This window comes from Lithobates pipiens, unplaced genomic scaffold, assembly GCF_037356315.1.
Source record: "Lithobates pipiens isolate NorthernLeopardFrog02 unplaced genomic scaffold, aLitPip1_a1.2 Scaffold_18, whole genome shotgun sequence".
NCBI classification, from domain to species: Eukaryota; Metazoa; Chordata; class Amphibia; order Anura; family Ranidae; genus Lithobates; species Lithobates pipiens.
In genome coordinates this window covers 105,398,036-105,416,437 of record NW_027507758.1, presented here as the reverse complement: position 1 = coordinate 105,416,437, position 18,402 = coordinate 105,398,036, and the positions used below count along the sequence as shown (strand labels likewise).

Here is an 18,402-nt window from a genome sequence, read left to right as displayed (position 1 = left end):
CACAAACCTGGTCTTCTGGGGTCCCTCGGTGGCTCTGTCAGCTCCTCCCCACATCAGATAACCCCCTAAGAGAAGCGATGTCCCGGGGGGGGGGTTACTTTGCGGGCGTGCTCCCGAGTCCAGCATTCGGTGTCCATAGAGGCCAAGTGCAGGGCTTGGGCCCCATCCCCTGGATTTGATTGACAGCAGCAGGAGCCAATGGCTGCGCTGCTATCAATCTATCAAATCAAGAGCTGAGAACCCAGGGCAGAGAGAGCGTGTCCCCGTGAGAGAAGTTTGAGGGTTCATGTAAGTAAAACGGGGCGGCTAGGGGGGCAGTCACTGACAGGTGTTTTCTCACCTTAATGCATGGGATGCATTAAGGTGAAAAATCACTATCCTTTACAACCCCTTTAAGCTGTGTACACACATATTGAAATTCGGCCGGTTCAGCAGGAGCCCCTGCTGTCATAATACAGTAGCATGGTGGGGGGGGTCCCTGCATCCACAACTTTTCTGTAGATGCTGGGATCACCTTTTTTTTTTTTTTTTTTTTTTTTTTTTAAGGTTCCTAAAGGTTTTTTATTTTCTGATTGTGGTGAGGTTGCCTGTTCTTGGCGAATAGTCTCCATGTCCTGAAAATTCTTTACTTGGCCATCATGAAAAATGTATCTTTGAAATCACCCTAAAGTATCTTAGTGGTTGTAAAGTCAGAAGGTTTTTTATCTTAATGCATGCTATGCATTAGGATATAAGAACCTTCTGGGTACAGCAGCAGGTTCCTCTAGTTCCAGCGATGTTGTAGGAATGTCTCAGCTGCCCAGGACGCCCCTCCTCATTGAGGCAGCAGCGTGGTGCCATTGGCTCCCACTGCTGTCAATCAAAATCAGCCAGTCAATGAGCATAAAAAGGGGGTGGGGCCAGGCCACAGCTCCATGTCTGAATGAGCACAGGGAGCTGTGACTCGGCTCTGGTGCCCCCACAGCAAGCTGCTTTCTATGGGGGCACTCAACAGGAGGACGAGCCAGGAGCGCCAACCAGAGATACGAGAAGAGGAGGACCTGGGGGCTGCTCTGTGCAAATCTACTGTAACAGAGGAGGCAAGTATAACATGTTTGTTGTTTTTAATAAAAAAAAATAAAAGTAGACTTTACAATCTGTTTAATGATGTGTTTGGAAGATGTTTATGGCCAATCTAGGATTTTCAATTTAGTTCTGCTTCTGCCAGATCAGTGTCGACTTGGCCTTGGCTTTCCAGCTTTGGATCACTGTAATGTTGGAAAGTCTAAGTGCACCCCTTGCATAGCTTCCAGGCTGATAAGTGCAAGTTTTTCTCCAGGTCAGCAACCTAGCTCTGCTGTCTGACAGGGACATATATATTTTAGAACCGGAAGGACAGAAATCTAAATCCTTTTGCAACTTCCTTATAAGTATTTATATGGTGAATTTAGTGGCTTGCCTGAAATTCAGCTTTATCTTCCTTTTTTTTTTTTTTATAAGTAGTTTTATTTCACATTTTATTTTTAACTGCAATATTTTTGTTATAGCTTTTTACAGGTAACAAGAAGCAACCAGTCATTGTTCCCATGTATGCAGCTGGACTGGTAAGCAAGGTTTTTTTTTCTCCCCCATATTTCAAAAGGCCATTTAGGCCTTTGTACACATGAGCTTCAGTTTGTAGAAGAGCAGTGTTGACAGCTGAGTGTATAACCAGCTTTTTAAAAATGTCCTGTTTGTTCCCATTAATCCAAAAGAACATTTGTGAGGTCAGGTACTGATGAACGAGAAGAGATTGCTCAAAATCAGGGCTCCAGTTCATCCAAAAAGGTATTTAATAGTTCAGGTCAGGGCTCTGTGCATGCTATTGGAGTTCCTCCACACCAAATTTCTCCAGCTATGTCTGTATAGAGCTGGCTTTTTGCACAGGGGCATAGTCATGCTGGAACAGGGAAGGAGCCTTTTGCAAACTTTGCTACAATCCCAAGAACCCCGTTGAACATATTTAAACAGGAAAACATTAGATCTTCATTGCCTATGGAAGAAGAAACTATACCTCAGGGGTCTTAAAACTTTCTACACACAGGGCTCATTTACTGTCTTTCAGACTTGAGAGTGGCCGTATTGTGACCCGTGGGAGTAGAAAATGTCTTGGGGTCAGTGGGAGTAAAAAAATGCCCCATCTTTGGTATTGGGAGGAATAGAGCCCCAATGTTGGTGTTGGTAGGAGGAATAGCACCCCATTATTGGTGACAGTGGGAGGATAGTGCCTCAATGGTGTCAATAGGAAGAATAATCCCCCATCATTGGTATCAGTGGGAGAAATAGTGCTCCAATGTTGGGGTCAGTGGGAGGAATAGTCCCCCATCATTGGTGTCAACAGGAGGAATGGCTTATTGTTATTGTCAGAAATGATGCTCTTTGCTTGGTGTCAGTGGGGAGAATAGTGCTTTTTCTTTTAGTGGAGGGAAGAATAGTGCCCCAAGGGCCAGATAGAGATAAGCTAAGGGTCACATCTGGCTACCGGGCCACAGTTTGGAGACCACTTGATACACCTGAACAAATGACACACAAACTGAAATTGTCAATCATTTTCATGATCTTGACCTCCCTGGCAGTTTTCCAGAGTGTGGCTCGGGGTTACATTTTAGTACCATTAGCATTAATCCCGAGCCACACTCCAGATTGCATTGCAGGATCCTGGTGCAGTGTACTTACCTTGACCCCAGGATCCTGCGATGTCCCCCCGCTGTGTCTGTGGGCTCTGTCCTCCTCTCGATGCCTCTGTGTGCCAGGCTCCGTTCCCTGCGAGCGTTGCGACGCATGGGGGCGGAGCCCGGTGGCAAATTCCAAAAATAGAAAATTCTTAAGCCATACAGTACACTGTAATCTTATGGATTACATTACTGTATGAAATCATTTCACATCCCTTTTGTCCCTAGTGCTTTGTCCAGTGCCCTGCATGCACTTTTATATTATAAATACTGTTCTTTCTGCCTGGAAACTGGAGATTGTCCATAGCAACTAAAAAGTGCCCCTTTACGTCAAAAGTGGTTTTAGACCAGCTAGAAAACAGCGATGATAAATTAGAACACTTGCAGAATTGAGTGATAGTGAATTGTGGGGAAATTAATTTTATTATTTTATTTTTTTAAATTAATTTATGTTTTTTAAATTATATTATAATTTATGATTTTGTGTTTCAAACTTTCATACCCGGTATGTCTACTAGCCTCTTGTTTGGGAAGATTTAAGTGTTATTGCTAAGAATTATAGGCCTACAATAAAAAACGCCAAATTTCTATGCAAAACAATTGTACCACTTTGAGATTCAAAAAAATCTGACATAATCATACCGCCAGGGAGGCTACGTAACAAAAATACTTGTGCTGTCCTGTGACCCAGAATCAGCTGACAGCGGGCTAAAGCCTGCTGTTGGCTGACGTCACAGACCCGAGAAGGCTCCCGACAATGTCAGGATCTATCCAGATGCCTTACAGGCAGCTGGCTTAGCCTCTCACCGTGCCAGTGAGAGCCTGAGCCAGCCACTCCTGCCCCCCTCTCCAGTCTGGCACTCCAGTGAGCCCTGGAGGAGCAGAGAGCCGTTGACCCTCAGTCACTGTTCTCTGCTCAGAGCTGATCAAGAACTGATCAGCGGTCATGTGATCGCCCAGTTCTCAGTCTTGGGGCCGTTGAGATGCAGCTTGCAGCATTAGACTGATGCTGCAGCAGGTAAGTGGCTATGTGTGTTTATTTTTTTTAAATCTTCTATCTTGGATAACGTCTATCTTGTTTCTGTGTTACTGTTGGTGGTTTTTACCTTGCTTATGGTCTGGTGAAAACCTTGTCACCAAGACAATGCAGGCTCTTTCACTCTGGCTGGCACACTGACAGTGCTGTTGTGCGTATCCTGGGGCATCTCACTGTCTAATTTTTTTGTTCTTTTTCTTTGTTAGAACTTTATTGAAATATCACGTGATTTTTAATTCAGTTCAATTCACTGCAGTGGCATTGCAATGCAGTAGTTGACAGCACAGCACACTGCTGAAAAATAGTAGTGCACGCAGCACTTTATTCAGCACACAACATCACAAGCCAGTGGTGTGAAATGACTTTATAGGAAAGAAGGTAAATCGCCTTGTCCTGATCAGCGCTCTCAGCCAATGGCGGAGTGTTTTGGCTGGGGGGTCCGCCCCCCTGTCAGAACACAATAGCACAGCACCGGAAATCGCTGTGCTAATATCGGATTGTTAGTACAATGAATCCGACCTGAGCTGACAATTTTTTTGTCAGTCCAAACATGTAGTTTGAATGGCCCCTAGTGTTAGGAAATTTTGCTAACAAAGCCACAGATGGCAGTAAAAATGAAACCTGTCTAAAGCCAGCCATGCATGGGTGGAAATTTGTCTGGTTCAGCAAGGATCGGCCAAATTTCCATCCATGTACAGTATCTAACAAAAGTAAGTACACCCCTTACATTTTTGTAAATATTTTATTATATTTTTTTTTTCATGTGACAACACTGAAGAAATTACACTTTGCTACAATGTGAAGTAGTGAGTGTACAGCTTGTATAACAGTGTAAATTTGCTGTATTCGCTAAATAACTCAACGCACAACCATTAATGTCTAAGCCGCTGGCAACAAAAGTGAGTACACCCCTAAGCGAAAATGCCCAAATTGGGCCCAATTAGCCATTTTCCCTCCCCGGCGTCATGTGACTCGGTGTTACAAGGTCTCAGGTGTGAATGGGTGAGCAGGTGTGTTAAATTTGGTTTTATCGCTCTTACTCTTACTGGTCACTGGAAGTTCAACATGGCACCTCATGGCAAAGAACTCTCTGAGGATCTGAAAAAAAGAATTGTTCCTCTACATAAAGATGGCCTAGGCTATAAGAAGATTGCCAAGACCCTGAAGCTGAGCTGCAGCACAGTGGCCAAGACCATACAGTGGTTTAACAGGACAGGTTGCACTCAGAACAGGCCTCTCCATGGTCGACCAAAGATGTTGAGTGCATGTCCCCGGGTCATATACAGAGGTTGTCTTTGGGAAATAGACGTATGAGTGCTGCCAGCATTGCTGCAGAGTTTGTAGGAGTGGGGGGGGGGGGGGGGGTCAGCCTGTCAGTGCTCAGACCATATGCCGCACACTGCATCAAATTGGTCTGCATGGCTGTCGTCCCAGAAGGAAGCCTCTTCTAAAGATGAAGCACAAGAAAGCCGTCAGTTTGCTGGAGACAAGCAGACTAAGGACATGGATTACTGAAACCATGTCCTGTGGTCTGATGAGACCAAGATAAATTTATTTGGTTCAAATGGAGTCAAGCGTGTGGCGGCAACCATGTGAGGAGTACAAAGACATGTGTGCCTTGCCTACAATCAAGCATGGTGGTGGGAATGTCATGGTCTTGGGGTGCATGAGTGCTGCTGCCACTGGGAAGCTACAGTTCATTGAGGGAACCATGAATGGCAACATGTACTGTGACGTACTGAAGCAGAGCATGATCCCCTCCCTTCGGTGACTGGACTGCAGGGTAGTATTCCAACATAATGACCCCAAACACATCTACAAGACGATCACTGCCTTTCTAAAGAAGCTGAAGTTAAAGATGATGGACTGGCCAAGTATGTCACCAGACCTAAAACCCTATTAAGCTTCTGCAGGGCATCCTCAAATGGATGGTGGAGGAGTGCAAGGTCTCTAACATCCACCAGCACCTGTGATGTTGTCATGGAGGAGTGGAAGACTCCAGTGGCCATCTGTGAAGCTCTGGTGATCTCCATGCCTAAGAGGGTTAAGGCAGTGCTGGAAAATAATGGTGGCCACGCAAAATATTAACACTTTGGGCCCAATTTGGACATTTTTACTTGGGGTGTATTCACTCTTGTAGCCAGCGGTTTAGACATTAATGGCTGTGTGTTGAGTTATTTTAAGAGGACACCAAATTTACACTGTACCTTTTCTTCAGTCATTTGTTTCTTCTGTCATTTCTTCAGTGTTCTCACATGAAAAGATATAATAAAATATTTACAAAAATGTGAGGAGTGTACTCACTTTTGTGAGATACTGTATGGGCAGGCTTGGATGTACAGAAGTCAGTCTAACGATTGATTTCTGTGCAACCAATCTTTTGGATTTTCCCATTCACTCAGCACCGCCGGCTATATCCTGCTGTGCTGATCAGTGTATTCTGACGGCAGGGAAGTCTCCTCGCTGTCAGGATACAATAACAAAGCGGGGAGGATTCCCTCATCCACATCGATTGTTTGAATGGGGGACTCAAGTCAATTTTATTTTTTTTGTTCAACCTGCTGCTTCAACAGAAAAAAAAAATGACTCCTCTATGGGTTGATTGATTAATCCTTCCCCTCTATCCAAAACCAAAAACATTTGGCTGGACATGCATTTTTAAAAATATGATCTGAAAATCAGGTCACAAAATACTGTTAAGCAGTCGTTAATAATTGATAATACTGTACGTACTTTCTAAAAGAAACTCAGATCCCGATACTTTCTCTACACTCTCCCATGTCCTGTTTGCCCCTCTGAGGCCTGCGACATACATGGTATAGGAAAGCTATAACTGTCAGTTTCCTCTTGTGATACAGCACTGGATGCCTAGACAGTTAGTCCCTAGGTCTGAGTGCTATCATGTGAGGGTAGAATTCTCAGCCCTAATTCAAAAATATTTCTGCAAAATTATATTATAAAACTTGTGTTTTGTAAGGTTTTGTTTATCAATGTATTTATTTCACATCTTGGTGTTTCTGTAGGGTATGCTGGAGCCAACGAAAGAGCCCCTCAAGCCTTTATCTGCTGCAGAGAAAATTGCCTCCATAGGACAGTCTTCTCATATTTCTCCAGAAATTTCTTCTTCTTCCGATCAGTTGCAGGTATATGAGTTGTCTTGTCATTAATATGCGACCATCTGCGTTGTATTTTGGTCATCACTTTGTCTGTATTTCACATTACGTTATTTTAAGGCCCTCCTAATTCCTTCTGTATTGAACTTTTTTGTAAGCGTACTGTCCCCCTCTACATTGTAAAGTGCTGCGTAAACTGTTGGCGCTATACAAATCATAATAATTTCAGATCGGGAGTAAGCTTACCACTCTGTGAAAAATGATCAACAGTGGATCACGATATAGCAGCGAATGATGAGCACTATGAGGCACTTCCTAACGCCTGTTATTTCTGAGGCTTTAAAAAAAAAAAAAAAAGCCAAACATTTGGCTTGCAGTTGCAGAGCAGCGCCATTAATTTAATAAGCGGGTTTGACAGGTGTTGTGTCAAACTCTGCATCCTTAAAAAATATCCCAGCCATGGCATGTGTACAGCCATGTCAGGCTGTAATGTTAGAATTCTGCCCAGCCATCTGTTTTTACCCCTTTCCAGCCACTAGGGATGAGCTCAGGCGTGTTTACATGGAAGACGTGCAGAGCCTGCCAGGAAGTCGGCGCAGCGCTAATCACAGGCAGTGAGAAATTGCCCCGATGTGTGGCTGCAGAGATCGGGCAATGTCTCGCTGCCTGTGATTAGCGCAGCACTGCGCCGACTTCCTGGCGGGCTCTGCACGTCTTCCATGCGAACACGCCTGAGCTCATTCCTACCAGCCACCCATGGGTGCCACCTACACTGCTGATTCTACCGATTGGTAACTATGCACAATTGCTCCAGATTCTGTCTACTCCAGTTTTAGTAAATCCTTCTGTTGCATTTCATGTTTGCATAGTAGGTCCTCCATAATTTGTGTGATGGTGGCATAGATTGTTGTAGACCTTTTTCCTGATAACTGCTGGGTAAGCGGATATCACACATTTTTTTTAGGGAATAAAATGTCATATATATCAAACCGATCTCTTCACACTTGGGTCTCTGTTTGATAATTAGCTGCTAGCACTATACTTTGGTGGAGTACATCAAAATTAATATAAAAATGTGCAGCACTATCAATAAAGTGCAGAGTGCATACAAATACAGTAGTGCTATAAGAGTTGTTCCAGTGTGAAATGTAAATTCATTAACATTTCACATTTAATAGACTCGTCCCAGAAAAGTGCATACAAATATGACATTGCTGTGCAAAATCATTCAATGTGTAGATAACAATAATCCCCTAAAAAACTTAGAAGGGATTGAGCCCTGAAATAGTCTTTTAGATGAGATAGAAACTGTATTTCCAACCAACCAATACCACAGCCCATATATGAGTGGCATAGGCATGCACACAGTGTGTGCCAGGGCACACCCTAATCAGCTTGTGCTGCACAGATTACCCCATGTTGCTTTGCTGTAGAGAAAGGGGCTGGAGATTCTCCAGCCCCTATCTATGAGGAATAGTGCCCCATCACTGGTGTCATTGTGAGGAATAGTGCCCCATCACTGCTGTCATTGTGAGAAATGGTGCCCTATAATTGGAGTCCTTGTGAGGTATAGTGCCCCATTGTTCGTGTTAGTGGGAGGAATAGTGCCCCATTGTTCGTGTCAGTGGATGGAATAGTGCCCCAAGGGCCAGATAACAGAAAGAAAAAGGCCGCAACTGACCCCCCTCAACCACAGTTTTGAGACCACTGCTTTATTTAGACTGTGTTTTTTTCATTTTGCCGTCCTACACTGCATTACTACCAAAATAATACTTTGTGTTTCTACAGTATTACCCAATGTGTTTACTCGCATTTGTAAAAATGTGGGAATTTGTTGTGCATTTATTTTGTGAACCTTTTTCTGTACTATATTAGATTGCCCTTTACACATCTCCTATGTTTAAGTTGAATTGAGTTTTCTTCCAGCTCTCGCTTACAGCTCCGTCTACTGGTTAAAACTGATATTGCACTGTAACAGCAAAACAAACTTTGCTCACTTGTGCAGCACCTTTTAAAACCAATGCAGTATCTGTGCTCCACTCAAATATAAAAAAAAAACAAAAAAAAAAATAAAAAAACATGACCACATTTCCAACTCCTTTACACTGCCAAAATTCAGTTAGGATGCGGTCTTTTTCCAAAATCTCTAGTGGAACACATACAGCCCCCTATATTGTTTTTACCTTGTCTCCTGTGATACACAGATCCAAATATATATTTGGACACAGGCACAATGTTCATACGTTTGGCTCTGTATGCCACCAGAATAAAATTTAAACAAAACAATCCAAAGTAATTTAACTTTCAGCTTTAATTCAAGGGGCTGAACATAAATATTAAGTACAAATTTTAGGAACTGCAACCATTTTTATACATAGTCCTCCCATTTTCAGGGGCTTGAATGTCATTGGACAAATGAATATCATCATAAATAAAATGTTAATTTTTAATATTTTTTTGAGAATCCTTTACTGGCAATGACTGCCTGAAGTCTGGAACCCATGGACAATACCAAAGACTGGGTACTGATGCTTTGCCAGGCTCTAACTGCAGCTGTCTTCAGTTGTTCTTTGTGGGTTTTCTGCCTTTAGTTTAGCTTTCAGCAAGTGAAATGAATGCTCAATTGGGTTGAGATCGGGTGATTGACTCGGCCATTGTAGAATATTCCACTTCTTTTCCTTCAAAAGCTCCTAGGTTGCTTTCGCACTGTGTTTTGGATCATTGTCCATCTGTACTGTGAAGTGCCGTCCAATCAACTTTGCTGCATTTTGCTGATTGCGGGCTGACAGTATATCTCTAAACACTACAGAATTCATCTGGCAACTTCTGTCTTTTGCAACATTATCAATAAACACCAATGACCCAGTGCCACTGGAAGCCGTGCATGCCCATTCCATCACACTGCCTCCACCATGTTTTACAGATGACGTGTGCTTTGGATCATGAGCTGTTCCCAGCCTTCTCCACACTTTTTCTTCTTCCCGTCATTCTGGTAAAGATTAATCTTGGTTTCATCCATCCAAAGAACGCTTTTCCAGAACTGGTCTGGCTTTTATTTAGATTTTTTTGGCAAAGTCTATTCTGGCTTTTCTATTCTTCAGGCTTATGAATATTTTTCATCTCTTGGTGAACCCTCTGTATTTGCTCTCTTGAAGTCTTCTCTTGATTGTAGACTTTTGACAATGATACGCTCACCTCCTGGAGAGTGTCCTTCACTTGTCTGGATGTTGTGAATGGGTTTTTCTTTACCATAAAGAGAATCCTGCGATCATCCACCATTGATGTCTTCTGTGGACATCTAGGCCTTTTTATGTTGCTAAGCTCAATTCTTTCCTCAATGTACCAAACTGTGTTGATTTGGCCACTCCTAATGTTGCTGCTATCTCTCTGATTGGCATGTTTAGTTTTTGAAGCCTTACAATGGCCTGTTTCACTTGCATGGACAGCACCTTTGAATGCATGATGTAGGTTCACAGCAATAGATTCCAAATGCAAATACCATACTTGGAATAAACTCCAGAACTTTTACCTGCTTAATTTATGAAGAAATAACAAAGGAGTAGCCCACACCTAGCTATAAAACAGCTTTTGATTAAATTGTCCAATTACTTTTGTTCTCTTAACCACTTCCGGACCACCCACTGTCTTTATACGTTGGTACTTTGAAGGAGGATATCGTTGTTGTGGCAGCAGCTAGCTGCCATAACCCCGGTATCATCGTCGTCCGTGGGCGGTCTGGGTTAAAATAAAAGTGGTCTCTGCGGCGAATCCGTTTTATGTACTGGTATAGTCTGACTTCCGTCCTCCAGTCATTGCAAATATTGGAAAAGTAAATTGAAAGAGGATTTTGGAGGAGACATTGACTCTGATATTGAAAACAGAAATTTCGGGTATATTGGCTATTTTATTTTTCTTGGAAATATCTTTCAGATTTTTGGACTTTTGATGTTGTTTCTTAGTTTTTATAACTTTTTTTATAACAATATGTTTAAAGTGGTTCTAAAGGCCTATGGGTTTTTAGCTGCATGCATTCTATGCACAAAGGTAAAAAACCTTCTGTATGTAGCTCCCCCCAGTCCCCCTAATACTTACCTGAGCCCAATCTCAATCCAAAAATGTGCATTAAAGTGGCTCTCCTGGATCTGTCCCTCTTCTTTGGCTCAGAGACATAAGCAGGAGTCATCGGCTTCTGCTGCTGTCAGTCACAGCCAGTGACAATTAGTAGTAGGCGGGGCTGAGCCCTGCTCTGTGTGTCTTATAGACACACAGAGCCTGGAGCACAGGTGGGGGACACGAGAAGGATGATCAGGGTTTCTCTGTGCAAAACCATTGCACAGAGCAGGTAAGTATAACATGTTTGTTTTTTTAAATGTTACCTTTAGTATCATTTTAAAGTTGTGTAGAATGTAATCATTGTCCTATTTTCTTTCCTTTGCAGGAATCCCTCCCACCCGTTCAGTTTGACTGGAGTAGCAGTGGCCTTACCAACCCCTTAGATGGTACGTCTCTCCGTAGAGCCTCTAGCAGCACACCTAGACATAAGAGAGCTTCACAGACCAAACAGTCTTCTCTCTGCTAACCTTTTCTTTGTCTTGTCAGTCTTTTCTTGGGAGATTCAGGCTTTCTTTCCTCTCTACGTTCTCAACACATGTAGTTGGGCTGAAGTAAATCATCAGCTGAAGGAGCTGTTGAATACATCAGCATAAATGGCAACATGCCTGTGAGAGAGCAAAAAGTGTTAAATTGGATTTCCATCTTAAATGGAAATCTCTGATCTTCTGGGTGAACTGGAACCCCCCTATTGTGTACAGTGGCCCTCTGAGAATGTCATTGCCATATTACCAGTTTTTATCAATAGATGGCGCTGCTGTGAAATTTGTAACTGCAGCTCCTAGCTCCATAAATATTTTAGGGTGCGGGGAATCAACTGTTATGATGTGGTCAAAGGCAAATGCTGGATATCACTTTTTGATAGAAATGCCCTTTAAATGTTTATAAATTTCAGTCTTAAATTTCTTCAGTGTAAACTATCAATTTTCTATAAAACAGTGCATTTTATAAGGTGTGACAACAGACCGTTTCTAAAACAAAAAAACGTTTTCACGTTGTTATTTATCTATTCATTGATGTTTGACCAGTTGAAGAGCAAGGTATGTTTACAGCTTGGTTGTGTATTCCTCTCTACATTGCTTGTACTATATTTCCAATTCTGCTCTAAATTTCCTCATTCAGTAATCTATGTACTTTCCCTATTCTTAATTATCAAGTAGTTCTAGACTTTATGACATCCTCACATCTTCTAGTAATTATCCTCATACAGTGCAGTGGATGTGTTGAGCCCATTTTCGTTATGACTGTTAATCCACTCCATTGCACTGCTATGGGAGATCCAATCTTTTCTACGTCAGTCAATGAAGGAAAGCCTGAATGCACTGATTTCATCCTCTTGCTGTTGTCTCGCATCCTGTTTTTAACCAAACATTTCTTCTTACATTTGTCTGCTTTCGTTTTTTTTAATGGGAAATAAATCAGTTAATGTTCACAGTTAGGCATGTTCAATTTTAGTAGCCTTTAAGACTAGGAAGCCCAAGGTTGGCACATGCCAAGGGATAACCAAAGGGTCAAAATGGCTCCTTAAGTTTTTTTTTTTTTTTTTTTTTTTTTATACTTTTATTAGGTTTAATGTGCTATACTTATAATTTGGCCAAAATATATCCATGGCGCGTTTTCAAGGCCAAAATCGTTTTTAAAATTTTTTTATTTTATTTTATTTTTTAATGAAAGTACCGTCAATTTTTTTTAAAAATAATATAAAACGTTTCTTGTACATAATAATAAGTTGTTTTAAACTTTTTTTTTTTTTGTCATTTAACACTGTTAACCTCCCATAATTAGCTCAATATTGATCTTGCGGTTTTTTACTTGCACTTAAGATCATCTCACAGTGTGCATTGGAAGCTGCATCAAGTCAGAGCCTGCTTCATTTCTTGACGGAAGGGCATCCAGCATTATCTAGCTCTTTCCTCCTCGGGGGGGGGGGGGGGGGGGGGGGGTCTACGGATCAGCTTCTATACAACCATCCTGTTGGGTTTTGCCAACTCGATTAGTGCCGTAGGCTATAGCTTTAATGTGTCATATAAACTCTACAACTCAGTTGAACAACAAACTGAAATCATTTAGATGGAGAGAAATAAAACACTAAAATAATATGGTTTCATAAGTGTGCATACCCTTAAACGAATGCTTTGTTGAAGCACCTTTTTGATTTTATTACAGCAAAAGCCTTCCTTCTTGTCACTCTACCCCATAGCCCAGATATATGAAGAATACGAGAGATTGTTGTCACATGTACCACACAGCCAGTACTTTGTCAGATATTCCTGCAGCTCCTTTAATTTTGCTGTAGAGCGGCCTCCCTGACCAGTTTTCTTCTCTTAGTTTCATCAATTTTGGAAGGGTGTCCATTTCTTGTCCAGTCACTGTTGTGTCTTTTCTCCACTTGATGATGACTGTCTTCACTGTGTTCCATGGTATATAATGCCTTGGATATCCAATACTATGGAAACTATTTTCCCTTCTCCTGACTGATACCTTTTAACAATAAGATCCCTTTGATGCTTTGGAACCAGGAAATACCTACTAGAACAGCTAAACTTTATTTGGGGTTTATCAGAGGCACTTTAAATGATGATAGATGTGTACTACCTCCTATTTAACATGAGTTTGAATGTGATTGCTCAATTCTGAACACAGCTACATCACCAGTCATAAGGGGGTGTGCACACTTCTGCAACCCCATTATTTTAGTTTTTTACTTCCCCATCCAAAGATTTCAGTTTGTTTTTCAACTGAGTTGTACAGTTTATAGATCACATTAAAGGTGGAAAAAGTTCTGAAATTATTTATTATTTTTTATACAGCACACAAACCTGACATTTTAATGGGGTGTGTAGACTTTTTATATCCACTGTATATAATAATGGATAGATTAAGGGCAGGTATGCCTGAAGGGAGCCCACCCCTCCTTAAAAGTATAGGAAAGCATTGGACACCCAGCAATAGTACAATGGCGGCGAAGGTATCCAGTGTGTCCCCTCACCAGTTCACCAACAGTACAAACATATGGCAACCACCCTAACATATAACTGGCCTTTGCAGCAAGGAGCACATGGAAGAGCGTCAAAAAACAACAAATAAAGATTTCTCCATCCACCTCAAATGTGTGGATGGAGAAATTTGGGAATTTTAATATCCTTCCACACTGGTTGAACGAAATGAAAAGGGCTGCTTTAGAAAAGTACTTAAGCAGGGTGCTGTGATGTTTTCAGGAAGCTGTGTTCAGGACCCTGTTGGCCCTTCCCACCAGCTATAATCTGATGGCATAGCACAGAGACCCAGTCATCATTGTGTAAACACCAATTTTTTTTTTTAAATTCATCAGCACCTTGATGAAGTAGGGAGGAATCAGGAAAGGCAAAATTTAAGCAAAGCAAACTAAATCTTTAAAGCTGACCTAAACTCTTAAACGGACTCCTCATCCTATTTTTCTGTGCAAAGTTGTAAACTGTGAGTAGATTTTTTTTTAATGCTCACCTCACACCTGTTTCAGGTTTGTTCCAATGCAAAATCTTGGCTCTATTCATAACTGGGAAGCAATACAAGGGCTGGCATCTATCAGGAAGTGTGTAAGGCAGGCCATACAAGCTGCCCCTGTCAGGAGAAGACAGTGATTATTGCTAGTGGCTAAGCCAGTCGCTAGTGATACTTGCAAGTAAAATCTGGCAGACTGGTTGTACCCAAGTTGATTGATGGTAATTCAGCCTGCCCACACACAGATTCAAACAGTCGATGGCCAGCCTAAGGCTGCTGATCATTTGGCTCTCAGGAGAGAGAAGAAAAAGCTCCTTTAAGTGCAGACAATTTACAGGTTTATATTAAATACAATAAGTAACAAGGGGCAACTCACATGGAGCGAAGTAAAACAGGCTCATCAAGAATAGGAGTGCAGGATATCAGCGCTGGATGTCCACGATGTGGACCACCAGGGTCTGCTGCCCCATGGAGGAGGCTAGGCGGAAGTCCTTGGGTAGAATGCTGAGCAAGGAGAATGAAGCTGGACCACAAGGTGCAGAGTGACATCACTGGAGGGGGGGGGGGGTAGGTCACCATGTTGGACACCCATTATTGTTGGATTACTTCCTTCTTTCCAATGAACTTTACACTTATATGGACTTTTTATTAACTATTTATACAGTGACTGCTCCCTTCCACAGAGTCTGGTTACCAATCAGTGGCTCTAACTTAATACACTCCATAAATGGTGATGGAGCATACATGACTCTCCAGATGAGCAGGATGAGAGCTAAGATCTATACTTCTACTAGCCTAGAATGAGTGTATAATGTGAGTGTTACAAACTACTTTTTTGTCCGTTTTCAGCTTTGCACTGTTTGTATAGTGGTCTAAAGAAGCCGGGTCTCTTTCAAGGTGTAACATAGCAAGTGACGTGGTTTGGTGTTCTGTGACCATGTTGAAAGTGAGGATTAGAGTTGGGTTATTTTCTTCCTCCCTTTATTATATTACAATCATGATAATTCAGTCCTTATTTCATACATTATCCAGCGATTATCTGTTTTTAAATATTGTGCAGGCTGCTTGGATCTGGCCATAGAAGCAGAAATGTTATCCTAAGACTGTGAATTATGGATTCACAAGTAATCAGTGACTTTGTCATAGTGGTGCCACCTTCATTACATACTCCCCCCATAGTTTAACACTACAGTATATAGTACCTAAGACAGTAATGTGAAAATGTTGCAGGATTCCCTAATTCCCAAATCAGATTTTAATTAAAAACCTATTGTTATTGTTTAACATTTTGACCAATGCATGTCAACACAAGCTTATATGTGAACAAATGCTAATAAAACAAAAACCTATGCAGGTGCATTAAAGCATGTAAAATGCATTGTTACAAATGGGTCCTTAGGGTTTGTGACTTCTATGCTTGGCCAGAATTAGCATAACTTGAGCAATGAATATTAACAATATAATGTGCAGCTTTCATTGGTGGTTGATGTCTTTGAGGTTAGCAAGAACATGGTAAGTGGGTTAGGAGTGTGGGTTAACACTGCAGATCCTATGCAGTATCAACACCAGAACCTACTGTACTGATCCATGCTTCTTCTTTAGGTGGTAATGAAGGATGCAGTCACTGTGAAAATTCACTGCGTTATTTCCCATTAAATTGTAGAATTGTGTGTACTTCTATCTCTTGTTTTCTGTAAAACAAATGTACATTGTCTCAAGATCTATTCTAATCTTGATTTCCTTACTGTAAATTCTTGCCTTGTGCTCACTCATTCTTGCATATAATTATGTAAGCTGTTAGTATTTTCTAACTGTGGCATATTTAGCAGTAATATCTTGCATGTTTAAGTGTATGTCTTACCCCCTTTTTACACACACAACAATCCTTCCTCTGGCTTACCTTTTTTACGGCTGACTACCAACGTGGTCTCTGAATTTCAAGCTAGTGGAGGTTCCACTCTTCTGAATCTTGATTTCTTTGGGCCCGTGGATGACAGTGGCTTTAACAGCACCACCACTTTCCCAGGTCAGCTGAGTGTCAGAATGGTTGCCTTAGAAAGCATGAGCAAGTCACTGTGGCTTTCCTACAAACAAGACAGATTATTATTTTTTTTTTTTTGATTACCACTAATTATCTTAGGCACCTCTAATGGAATGCATAATGTTTTGTAAATATTTTCATTATGTTCGGGGCTAAAAATTATATTTTATTTTTAGTTGAGTAAATCTTACATATTTTTTTATAATTCATAATTATGAAAATGCTAACTGCTATTCTGTGAATAACCTATGTTATGAAAGGACCCGAAGAGCAGAACATCAGATTTTGAAACACAAGGCTGAATTAGTGACTTGAGAGTCACCCCTTTCCCTGTCGGTTAGTAGATAAGGACCTACATGGATTTTCAGTTTAACGGAAGCGGTGATCTGGCAGTGCTGGGCTTTCTTATTAGAAAGCCTATTTAGAAAGCCTATTATGGCCATCAGAAAGTACTATGTATTAAATGTTTATATGTAAATTTAAGAATTCATTCAATGATGAAAAATATGAAAGATCGGTTTATGCAACGTAAGCAAAATTAAAATGGAACTGGCCAAACACAGTTCTAGTTTTGCATCAATTTTAATGCTGTTATTTTCTTTTTTTCACATTCTCTTTCCACTTCACGTTGAATCCCTGAAGTAGCAGCTGAAAGGTTCACATAGTCAAAAATAATACAGTAATTACCAATTTGCTCTCTTATCCTTTATTTTTTTTTTCTTTAATTAGCAGTTTAATGACTATGGTTTCTGTATTCTATTTAAGCTTTTGAGCTTTTTTTTCTGCTTCTAGAAGCAAATGTATTATCCTATGTGTCTCCGTGCACACTATTTAATCTAAAGGCGTTTTTTAAGCTTCAGCTTCTGAAAGCAGAAAAAAATTAATTTTTTGTGGCGTTTTGCTGGAAGCTCCTAACTGCTGCTTAAAGCTGGCACAAAAACGTTATTATAAGCGTTTTTTTATCCAACGTTTTTCTAGCATTTTTTTTAGCTTTTAGTGTACATGGAGCCTTAATGAGCTCGCCAGAACAGAAGTATAAGAGGTGCCAATACTGACATGGTTTTGAAGGTGCAGGTTGTAGTACTGTCATCCATATCTTTGAATTTTACTATATAGTGAGTCAATTACCTGAACCCAGCATGCACCCAGTGAAGTGTTGGATCACCTGATATGCCCATACTACTTCTAGGTCAGTGACTTGCTCAACGACAAAGGAGAGATACTGGCAGCATCTATAAAAAGTCAACAATGGCAGCTCCGGCATTTCGGTCCTGAGCTGTTTCTTTTGAGATAAGCCTGATTGCATCCACGTCATTGTTACAGCTGCCTTTTTTCGAAGCCTCCTAGTTCAGATATTATGCTGCTCTGTGAGTGTTGTTATATCTACTTAAGTGGAAGGTAGGGTGGATAGATCTGCAATATTCAAGAGCCAGCAAGTACGCTGAGTGTATATTTAATTTGCGCTGACTATTTGGCTTCTAGGGTGTGTCTGCCATTGATTTAAGGTACCTTTCTCCCAGATGTGCTTACATGGGCCTTTGCTGTGTCCTAAAGAGATTGGTAGGTAGGGCTGTATTTGACTGTACAGAACACATCACCATGACTTATTGGAGGCTTTTAAGGAAAGCAAAGTAGTGTACTGCGGTAACTTTTTGTATCAGTCAGTGTAGACCTTTTCGAAATTTGTGATGCACTTTATTGGTTAGTAAACTAGTGAAAGTATGAATTTGATATGGCATTCAGCTTCTCCTGTACATTGGCATTCAGTTTGGGAGGGGGAGAAGCAACACAAGGCTCTAATCGGATGCACTGCATGCATATCTTTTGACAAGGAACATGCCAATGGTATGAGAGTGCAGAGGCATCCTTCTGCTGCTGCACTTTAACTGTCCAGTCAGAACCCTGGTCTTGGAGAGTGGACACAATTGTATT

At 41.2% G+C, this 18,402-nt stretch overlaps 1 protein-coding gene across 3 annotated transcripts in view; it reads left to right on the top strand.

Annotated features, from left to right (window-relative positions):
• AFTPH (aftiphilin) overlaps positions 1-18,402 on the top strand; it is a 107,943-nt gene that overhangs the window by 70,937 nt on the left and 18,604 nt on the right. Inside the window, exons 5-8 of one of the 3 annotated variants that reach the window (XM_077485965.1) lie at positions 1,527-1,583; positions 6,750-6,869; positions 11,278-11,338; positions 16,372-16,455. In XM_077485965.1, coding sequence (XP_077342091.1) covers positions 1,527-1,583; positions 6,750-6,869; positions 11,278-11,338; positions 16,372-16,455 — 322 coding nt within the window. The other 2 variants (XM_077485967.1, XM_077485966.1) reach the window with 2 other exon arrangements.